This window comes from Triplophysa rosa, linkage group LG2 (genome assembly GCF_024868665.1).
Source record: "Triplophysa rosa linkage group LG2, Trosa_1v2, whole genome shotgun sequence".
Taxonomy (NCBI): Eukaryota; Metazoa; Chordata; class Actinopteri; order Cypriniformes; family Nemacheilidae; genus Triplophysa; species Triplophysa rosa.
Genome location: NC_079891.1, coordinates 1,007,072 through 1,018,321, shown reverse-complemented (window position 1 = coordinate 1,018,321; position 11,250 = coordinate 1,007,072). Strand labels below are relative to the sequence as shown.

General features: G+C 43.8%; 1 protein-coding gene across 1 annotated transcript in view; it reads right to left on the bottom strand.

The window, feature by feature from the left end:
- Positions 1-4,017: 4,017 nt before the first annotated feature.
- Positions 4,018-11,250, bottom strand: part of brinp1 (bone morphogenetic protein/retinoic acid inducible neural-specific 1) — an 84,785-nt gene continuing 77,552 nt past the window's right edge. Inside the window, exons 6-8 of the mRNA XM_057352754.1 lie at positions 10,649-10,885; positions 8,983-9,205; positions 4,018-6,920 (exon numbers count right to left, since the gene is read on the bottom strand). Coding sequence (XP_057208737.1) covers positions 5,780-6,920; positions 8,983-9,205; positions 10,649-10,885 — 1,601 coding nt within the window. The 3' untranslated portion in view covers positions 4,018-5,779. The remainder of the gene's footprint in view (positions 6,921-8,982; positions 9,206-10,648; positions 10,886-11,250) is intronic.

Below are 11,250 nucleotides of genomic sequence, written 5' to 3'. Positions count from 1 at the left end.
GCAAGTAATGTGGGCGGTCTTGTAAATCTCATCGTACCGCCGCCGGAGCAGCCATGTCGTGGAGACGCTGTGTGTTTCGTTGCCAAAAGAAAGCCTCTTTGTTTTCTCTGCCAAAAGATGAGTCAACAAAAAACGAATGGTTGCTTTTAATTTGAAACATGATGTTCCGAATATGGTAAGAGGCGTCACATTTCCCTCACACGCTTGCAGTATTCCACCAATCACTACGCACTGGTGAACTGGCCAATCACAGCACACCTCGCTTTTCAGAGCCATGAGCTTTGTTAAATATCCGCGCGTTTCAGAGAGGCGGAGCAAAGAGGAGATACAAACATGCATGTGTGTGGAAAATACAGCGTTTTAACCTTAAATCCTGTAGACACATTACATCACATCTAAAACAAACCATAATATTCCTTTTAGCCGTGTCATATGACCCTTTTAATACGAGAATAGACATACGGTTATTGTAATTATTATTTATGTTTACATTCTGGAGTGGTTTTAATGCCATCAGACCACCAGTCATAAATGAGGTTATTTACAGTAATCCTGGGGTTCAGACACAAACAGTTGTAGTTTTCATGAAAAGCTGACGGCTTCTGTATTCTGTCTCAGTTTTAGAGAGTTTCCGCTAGACAGACAGACAATGATGTCCAGGTACACTGTGAACTTTGCTCTTTCTGTCCCAGAGAACTCTGTTCAGAAGTAAAGAGAATGTGTGTCTGGCACACACAGACTCTGCTCACAGAATGATGGATGACACAGTTTCGGAGGTGAAATGGCATTTTTAGCTTGGATTGTGTGCTGGTAAATTCACTGCTGGAGTTTAATTGTTTGGCCGTCTCCACCGGGACGGTTTACACCTCTAAACTAGAGACAGCTGTTCACATCTGCTGTGTCTCTAAAGGTTTGTATCATCACTGAACGGGTTCGTTTCTTTACAACCTGATGACCAAAGAACACTTTCTCATATGTTTGCTCCTTCACTAATGTTACTGTTTCTACAGCCATTCTTGAGTGTTTCATATTGCATATATTTGTATTTGTGGTATGAATCGCTCGTTTTCAGTTCATCTAACGTCTTTCTTTGGAAAATTCCATCAAGGTGAGATGTTGAGTGACGGTCAGCTCTGATGGAGAACAGCATTACTGCGGGTTTGAGTTTATTGCTGAAATGCTTTTACAGTAATCCTGTTAAAGTCTGATGTGCGTCAGTTCTGAGGGTCGCCGACAGCCTTTCTGATCTCATCCCGTGATTAAGGGCGGAGAAAGAACGACACCGATGAAGAAGGAGATTTGCAAGAGGATTTTTATAAAACTATAAAAACTCTATACTAAGTTTTTATACTAAAGTATAAAACTGGCCAATACTCTGTGACCCGTGATCTTTACTTTCAGCACGCGAGCAGAACATCAGACGCTTTTAAATCCTTTCTAAATATGTTTCTTAACACAGTATATACTTTATGTAGTAAGTATACTAACGTCAGTGTTTAGTGGTGTACTTGTAAGGGCTAAAGATCATACAGTATATTTGGTGAATTTGGAGAGCAGAGGTCCACCAAACACTATCAGATGTGTGTGTGTGTGTGTGTGTGTGTGTGTGTGCGTGCGTGCGTGTGTGTGAACCTTCAGAGAGCTGACGCTCAAACAAGCTCATATTTTGTTTAAATGTGACATGAAGGCCTGGAGAGTTTGAGGTTTAAGGGCCGAATCCATCAGTCTCCGGCCAGCGTGATGGTGAAGCACGCGCGGGGATATTCATGAAATATTGTTGATGTTTAGTGTTGTTCCTCCGGTGAAGCTGTGAGTGAAGATGCTGATGGCTATGATAAATCTTCCTCCTTATTGCTTTCTTGTGCCTCATGGCACATTTTCTCACAGAGCTAAAGTTGAGAATGAAGATTTATGGCCTTTCATGAGCGTTGTGTCTTTCAGCAAATTAGAAGACCATTTTTATACAGTTGCCACGGCACATCTGCAGAAACATACATCACAGGACGCACGCGATGCTTTGATTTTATTGGACATTTTCCATAGTTAGGTGACCGTATGAGGAAGCTTCTTGTCAGAATCACTGGACCGTCTTATCCAGAAACAATTTGCTCAGATTTATTTTTCGCAGAATCTGCTTTCTCCTGGATAACCATCATATTTATGTGCCGTCACTGAACACGTTTACTTTGTTTTGGAAAACAAGCAAGACAATAAAGCAGATTGATGACTTTCTACTGGAACTGTTGCAGAGCTTTTAAAGTCAACATGAAAGTGTTCCTCGTGCTGGATCTATAAAGTGATGCGTTAAGATCACGGGTTTGATTGACAACGAACACACATATGGAACAAATCGTCACCTTTTTGCATTTCATTTGACTCTGTAGTTAAAACCTTTTTGTTTTCTAAAAAAGTCCCAAGACTCAATTCAGACAAAAATGTCAGATAGAACCTTACAAGTCCAAGGCTGCGTCGGTGCAAATCGCCCTGTGGTTAGTGTGGTTTAGTGCCAGTGCACTTGCGGCCCGACCCGAGTTCCATTCCCAGTCCTACTCCCATGTCTCTATCCAATGCTTTCCTGTCCTTTCTCCACCGTCCTTTCCAATTAAAGGCAAAAGCCCCTAAAATGTATCTTCCAAGGCCACCAAATGTTGAGATCAAATTCACTTTGGATTAGGGCCATGTAATTAATTGTAATGATTCATTTTTGGCTTTCACCAATAGGAAAACCATAATAATCGAGGTGAAACAATTGTTGGGTTGACGTTCCATTTGGCAAGGATCTACAGCAATAGACACTTCTTTTATTTGCTTATCAGTTGAAGTTATTTATTCTATGAAAGTCAGTAATCATGTTGAATACTCTTGTGATGTAAAATAACCGTGATAAAGATTTTTCGGGCAGCCATACTATGGATAAAATCATCTGCCGAAGGCATGAATGTAAATGTAACACCAACTAAATTCTGTGAAGAAGTAAACTGTACACTACAAATAAAGCATTGTCATGTCACGCTGAATCTGTTTGTGATAAAGTGATGGATTACTGTCACAGTACACTTACATTCGGAAGGATATTAGACCGCATCACCCTCAATATTCTCCTGAGTTGCCTAGACTGCACTAACACACCTAAAGCATGTTTATTTGGATTCATGACATCATGATGAAGTCCACGGGACGTAAAGCCCTTCAGCGGTCACTGGGTCAAAACTGCATGTCATTAACTCATGTTCACGTAAAACAGTTTCCATACCTTGAAGTTCTTCTCTCGTCTGAAGAAGTCAACCGCTGTTGGATCTCTGTATCAATTATTCACACAATCTTAGCAATGAGCGCACGATACATTAAACACAAAGCAGTGTGATTTATGAGGACTTTGTAATTATATCCAGGCAGAAGACGGGAGGTGGAGGCTGACAACCGTCCACTTCATTACCTGCGACCGCATTAATCACAGCTTCATGTAATGTGACGCAGGACGTCCCGCAGCGTCTGCCATCCGAGGGGGTTCTCTTCACCTCCTTGACTTCTCTGTTGTCTGGGAAGGACGTCATTGATTTCAGTGTTTATGTGGGCGGGTCTTTATGAACTTCATTGTGTAATCCACCAAAGTCAAGATAAAACCTGACGGGTTTGCATCTTTATATCTTTACATTACTGTCAACATCACTGATCTAAACAAATCATGTGTCATCCTGCAATGCTTTCTCTCCCAACCAATTCGTACAAAATGCTATTTATAATAAGTTCAATGTGCTTTTGAAATATTGACATCGGGGTTGATCGGTCAGTTATGTTACAGGAGACACAAGGAGATTCCTTCCAGACACCTTCTGGTCAGATCATCTGTTGTTCAATGTTTTACACTAATCACGTTCAGGCTCAGAGCTGAGCAGCCGACTTCCTACGAATCCATAGAAACGCTCGAGTCTTCCGACACATTATCTTTAAAGGGATCTGTCAGTGATCAAAAACTTCTGCTGAGAAACACACGCGTGGTACAAACAAGCATGGCTCTTCTTATTAAATATATCATTTTAATGAGAAATAGATTATTATTTGAAACATTCATTTGAAGAAAGCTTGATATAGTTATTTCAACAGAACAGCAGAAATTACAGAAAGTACTGAAAGCAGTTTGTCAACCCACTGAGCGACCGACGGGACTGCGTGTGTGTGAAACAGAAGCGTACTGAAGGCAGAATGAAGCGTAAAGATGAAAGCAGATTCGGATTCAGATCAGCTGGTGATGATTCTCCTGACGTGACCAAATGACTTTCTGCTGTATTTACACTAAAAACTCGTGTGTGTGTGCGCGCGGGGCGGCGTGTTGTTGTCCATATACAGTGATTTAAGAAAAGCTTTGATTTCATGGCTATATCAAGACAAAACAAAAGAGATATTTACATTGATAATACATATCAGAACTCTCAAGAGTATCCATGCAAAAAAACCTTTCGCTTTTGGCCCCGTTCCCACGAGTCTTACGTTTGGATTCAAGAGGGTCTCGTTTCTGTTAAATAAATACAAATGATCAAATCAAATCAAAAGAATTTGTTGTGTGAAAGCATTAAAGGGATCGCTAACAGGCACTTAATAAGATTGGATAATAATAATTCATACTAATAATAATAATCATGATGACGATCGCATTCCCTCTGTCCTAGAAATAACCCCCAATCTCGATCTTTTAGATGTCAAGAAGTTAAACCTGAATTGCATCAAGGAATAGAAAATTGAAAGAAAACATTATAAAAGCAAAGTTTACATTTGGTATACAAGCAGATTAAAATCATCATAGATATTTCAAACTTTAATATTTCGCTGTTGTGGATTGACTCTTGGTAATGAAATGCGATGGCTTTACGTTTGTCATGCCGTATTCCCGCCGTACATGTGTGTGTAGATAGATATATGTAATTATATATTCTTTTTTTCAGACCACTGTGCTATATTTCATTAGAAAAAGATTGAAAATCAAAAGTACAAAAGCGATTCGTTGGACATTTCTCACAAAATGTGCCCGCCGTCTTTCTGTTTTGCTTTGTTTGTTTTTTTTCTCCAGTGAATCATTCCTCTGAGAAATGTATGGCTTTATGCGGACCCTCGAAGAGATGAAGCGATGCAGAAAAGCTCGACACGTCAGCAATCACAACATGTACATTAAATGCGCAGCTGTACAAAAGAGCGTGAAGTGATGATGTGAAACCAAAGACTCACAAAACCCGCAGACGGCAACACACGTCAGCATCAGAGAGACCTGAATGAAAGGACAAGACTGTACAGCAAATGAAGACTTTCTTAATCACGCTTTCTGTCTTGTTTTCCAGTGAAGGATTATATCGAGTTTACAAACGTCACGTCGTTGTTGTTTTCGAAATAAAAAACAAAATCTTTCGTCAATTTGTTGGAAAAACAAGACAAAAATTCTGATTAAGAAAAGGATTTCAGATTTTGGTTCTGCCCTTTTGTCATCTTTAAAAATGCGATAAGGAATGGCAGTTTTAAAACGTACCGTTGTTTCCTCAAAAGTAAAGTCAAGGCCTCTGTGTCACCGGATGTCGAATTTAATCATTTTTTCTCTCTCTCTCTCTTTAAGGAAAGGACAGACATGCTTGGACAAATATGATACAGTCGTTATTTTTTTTTTCCCTTTGCCGTCGTTCCGTTTATCGTCTCGTTACTTTCCGTCGGACAATAACAAAGTTGTTGTTAATAATAGTAATAATATAATAGTTGCAAAAGCAAAGGAACAGAAAAAGGGTCGGGGTTGTGTTCTCTAGCAGAGTTTGCTTGTCAGGTGGTCCGACTGTTTCAAGATTTCCGTGTTGTACATGTCCAGGGCGTGATTCACGCGAATCATCTCACTGTTGTTCAGCTTGAGCCGGTGCTTCAGCATGCAGGAGAAGAGGTCCAGCTGGGGTTTGCCGGGCGCCACCGGAGGGGCCAGGCGGTTGATCCTCTCCCGGATGTCCAGCAGCAGGAGCATGATGGACGAGGACGAGTAGAACTGCGCGCCCTGCGTGTACGACTGGTTGACCTGCTGCACGGCGCTGCGCAGCAGGTCGGCGTTGAAGCGCAGGCTGTAGCCGAACACCTGGATGTCGGAGATCTTGATGTAGATCTGGCGCTTGTTGGGATCGGACAGGTCCACGGGGCCCTGGCCGGTGTCGTTGCGCAGGACGGTGGGCACCTTGGCGCGGCTGCGCAGGTAGATGTGCACGGTCTCGAAGAAGGTCTTCCAGCGGTTGCCCAGCAGCAGCGTCCAGTTAAAGCACTGCGAGTTCTGGAGGCGCACCTTCTCCCAGCGCGGGTAGCCGTGCTCGCCGAACGGCATGCTCCAGCCCTCCGAGTGGCTCCCGCTGAACGGGTTGACGTAGACGAAGAACATGGGGTCCACGCTGCTGTTGCGCATCTGGCAGATCTTCATGGACAGGCCCACCATCATGTGCAGGTAGTCCATGCGGTTCTTGTTGCTCTTGAGCGTCAGCGACATGCGCTTGCGCCACCGCGGGTCGAAGAAGGTCTCCAGGCGCACCTCGTTGCTGATGAAGGTGGTGTGGATGTGCAGGCGCGCGTCCATCTTCTGCAGCAGGTACTTCAGCTCCAGGTCCTGGAAGTCCAAGTCCGTCTCGAAGCTGATGAACTGCTCGCTGCGCTCAGAGTCCACGTTCTGCGGCTCGCAGCGCCCGCGGTACAGCTTGTATCCCTTGTTGCAGGAGCCGCACTGCGAGATGTTGGCCAGGCTGCACATGGCGCAGCTGTTGTTGCCGCCGATCACGCACGGGATGGGCCGCTGGCACAGGGTGGCCCCCGTGTGGCACACGCAGCTGCGCTGGCTCTCCAGGAAGTTTCCCCAGAAGCCGTTCTCGTTGCAGTACAGGAACGACTGCACGCGGTTCAGCCACTGCAGCACCGACCTGCAAAACGAACACAACGACACAATGCAGTTAAAAAATGTATTGTTTTTTATCTAAAACAATACACACGGTAGCAGAAATGTACAGTAATGCAGTGCATGTAAACAGTTCACGATTAGTCAGATGTTAACATTTGCGTCTCAGTCGAGCTATAATTCTACTAAAATGTTGTTTCCATCAGTTCAGTTCCCTCCAGATTGACTTGAAGCAGAAAAAGTTTGTGATCTGAAGGCATATGCAGCCGAATAACTCGTGGCATTTAATAACGGATATCTTTGGATTCACTTTAACAAGCCAGCTTTATGCAATGTGACAAACACAACTCCTCGAACTGCTTTTCTCAATATGGATTTCAGTGGCTTGCTGCTTTTGTTTTCTCTTGTTATTTGTTTTGTGGAAACAAGTGTCTGACTGGACTCGCCTCAGGGAATCGTATGCAGACGATGGCAAACCGGCAGTGTTTGTTTTCACATGTTTGTGGTGAGGCGACGGAGCGCTCGCAGACTGCACGGTCAACTCTGTTACGCACGTGGCTCGTCGAGGAGAGACGTGACATCGCCTGACAGGGACGCGAGATCAGAACATCATCAGAGACAAGGGATCTGTTCACCTGGGCCAATGAGCATCCATCCAGAACACCCTAGCGACAGCGCGGCAACACGTTAAGCCCCGCACGGCAACTGCAGAGTGACACCCTGGCAAGCACCCAGATCAAGTCAAGTGTGAATTGGCCTCGACAGACCTCTCATTGAGAATTTCAGCCGACCGCACATTCACAGTTACCTGATCCTGGATCACAGTCAGGAAGCACCAACTCTAGAGAGCAAATATTCATGTAAAACTTGCATCAGCTCTTCTCACAGCCAGGAATAAACAGAGCTGACTTTGAAAAGCTTCCCGAAAGTAGAAAGTGCACGATTCGCAAAAGGCCAATAATTGAGCAAAGAGAAGGTTAAAACTGTGACTCCATCGGAGACACAAACAGAATCATCTCCAGAACCACGCACCAAACACCAGGCTGAGATTGTGTTTGTCCTGCTGATGAAGACTGCGCATTTATCAAACCACACTTCCCATCATGCACTGCAGGGGCATCATGTCTTCATCAGCAGACACCACAAACACAATTCCACCCAACACATCCGTCGATCTCATCATGATGACACTGTTTGACCTGTGAAGTGTGACGTTTGCAGGAATAATCCCACATGACAAGACTGGAGAGCTGAATGAAGAACTGCAGTGCCACGAGGCAGCTTCACCTCAGGAGTTTTATGGGCTGGACGGAGGCGGGTTGCTGCTGATAATGAGCAGAGGGAAGATGTTTAACCGTCCTGCAGCGGACCTTCAGGACAGAGAGAGCGGGTCAGCCGAGACACGACAGACGTCCGACTGACAGCACAATCACTACGTGACATTATATAGCTCAGAAAAACTGATGATGAGCGTTTGAAAAGGTGCGAGATCATTACTTTTTTCTCAGAGTTGATATCTGTGTTCATCATCCAGTGGGGTTCATAGTTTGAGTTCTTATGACTCTTGGGTTGTCATAGCGTTGTGTTGATACGATATGTGTCTTTCAGGAAAACTCTGGATGGCAGCGACGACAGTAACAAGCTTTCCTCAGCCCACGGTTATAAATGTCAAAGAGTCGAGGTGTTCTCACGGCTGAAAGTTTCTAATGAACACTCTTGAGAAGTTTACTGCATGGAACACGAGACATGGAGTCACTGTAGAATTGAACTTTAAGACACGAAACATACTCAACATGTCAAAACATTCCTGATTTAACATACATGCAAACCCAAAACACAGAGCTTATCATCTACAGTACAGTAAAGTGAGAGTTCAGTCCCACATGAGAATTCTTCACTCTCATGTCAAACCTGTATCCGTTTCTTTCTTCTTCAGAACACAAAAGAAGATAGTTTGAGGAATGTCGCTAGTCAAACAACACTCCATTGACTTCCATTGTGTGAACACAAAACCACAGACACATTTCTCAGAATATCTTCTTTCCCTTTCAGGTACTGATGTACAGCCGTGTTGTGTGTGATCTCACCTCTCTCTGGGCATCTGGTGGTTGGGGTTGTGGTGGCAGCGGACGCTCAGACCGAAGAGTTTTCGTGCCGTGCGTTGAATCTTCAGTCTCTGAACCTCTAGAGAACTCTGAAGGAGCCGATAGCGGTTCTGAAGATCCCAGTCACTGCCCCATAACAGATGAACGCTGCTCACCGGCAGGAAATGTGTCGCGGGCAGACGCTTCAGGAAAGACTTAAACTCATCTGACACAAACACGGAGACAAACATTAGAAATGACCTCACATACGGCTGATGCGCCTTCACGCGTCTCATGACATTATACAGCGCATCTCGTGAAGCGTGACTGTGTGCTTTCTGCGATTCCTTTTTCGTGTGAACACTTGAAAGCTTTCAAGGGGAAAATCTGCTAATTAGTACAGAAAATAAAACTTTGGTAGCATGCACACACACACACGCACGCACGCACACTCTGAAATGCCCTCATTTAGACTTTAGACCTAATAAATGTGTAAAATGCTGTTTTTGAAGCAGTGTGACAGGTGATATGAACTGATAATTCACTGATGAATCTGTGATGTCACAGCAGAGCCCACTGATAATTCACATCTGACAAACATTCATCATCATTCAGTCACACCTCACAGACATGATGATGATGATGATTGAAGAACTCTATTGACACTTTCTAACAATTATCACCTCTGACATTTGATTGGCTTGACATTTCAGAAGATTCATTCAGCGCTGGAATGTCCTCAGAGCCGTCTTCTCTTTTATTAGCTGCTTATAATCTGCTGTGGTCATAACATAGACACTGAAGAATCGCCTTCTCCTGCTTCACGTCTTTCTGTTCAGAAATATTTGCTCAGCAGCTGAAATGCGTCTGTCCATGCGTGAGCTGCATTAACCGTGAGCGCAGCACAAGTCTAGATGTTGTTTGTGTCTTTATTATGCCATTAAACAGGAACACAAGCACAGTATTTGGCACACAGTGACCGATAGCAGATAAACCCTCAATGAGAATATGCCGTGCCATCCCATAATGTAAGAAATGGGCTCAAATTAAAACCTTGTTTTCTCACAGACGCAACATTATTCAAGATTTACATCATGTTTTGGTTCATTGTCTGAAAGAAATGTGGCATGCAAGAGAAGATGAGTTTTGAGCAGACAGAGGCTCGTGAGAGATGACAACAGACTCGACATCAAAGCCGTCAGATGACTAGTCAACTAGCCAATAAACCAACCAAAATACTCTAGCATTTGTTGGATTGACTTGATTTACACTTTTAACAAGTCAAACCAGTGATGTGTTTACATGCATTTGATTTGATTCACTGTTAATCTGATGGCTCATAAAATAATTGTGTATATTGTTTCTGTCTGAAAGCCCATTCCATTATAAAACACTGCAAATAACAATACTTGATGAAACACACAAACCCAGGAAAATGGAGATCTGAAGATTCAGTCTGACAGTGACCACACAGACATCTCAGCCATGAACTTCAGTCTTATTATAACACAAACTAACACACGTGTGAATGAGATCAGAGACCTGGGACCTTAGCTTGGGTCCGGTTCTGTCTCGCAAGTGTAGTTTCAATCCCATGAACTTTCGAACAGTTCTCCTGGTGATTTAACACACGCTCGGTGTTGATTCTGTCAAGGGTGAAAACCATTACCTGAGTTCTCAAAGTCACTGTAAGACGCCTCCCAGGTCTCGGCCATGCCCACCAGAGTATTCTCCATGATCTGCAGGTCAGTGGTGGGACAGTTGCATTGTGGGAAGTCTTCAGCGCATTTACAGATGCACCGACTCTTCTGACAGATGTATTCTCCCTCTCCGTTACACATGATGTAGCTCAGAGCCGACTGGACAAACTTCTCCTGAAGGTACTCGGGAAAAATGACCTGCAAACCTGCCGACAGGAAGAAGAATCGATGTTAAAGTCATTATCAACATCCAAAGACCTTATTGATTTCACATCAGACAGCAACAGTGCAGCAGAACGTCACACTAAACGAACATCATCTCTAATCTGCATATGCTCAACATTACAGTCAGAACTCACGCACACGGACGCGCCGCTGGTGTTTGGGGTTGAAGTTTCACTTGACTTTCATCCGTCCTCTCACATAATGAAATAAACACAAGACTGATTGATGTGTTGTGTCCTCATTCACTTCAGCTTATTTACCACAACCTGTCAACACTTCATCTACTCTACTGTGTGCGCGCGTGTGTGTGTGTGTGTGTGTGTGTGTGTGTGTGTGTGTGTGTGTG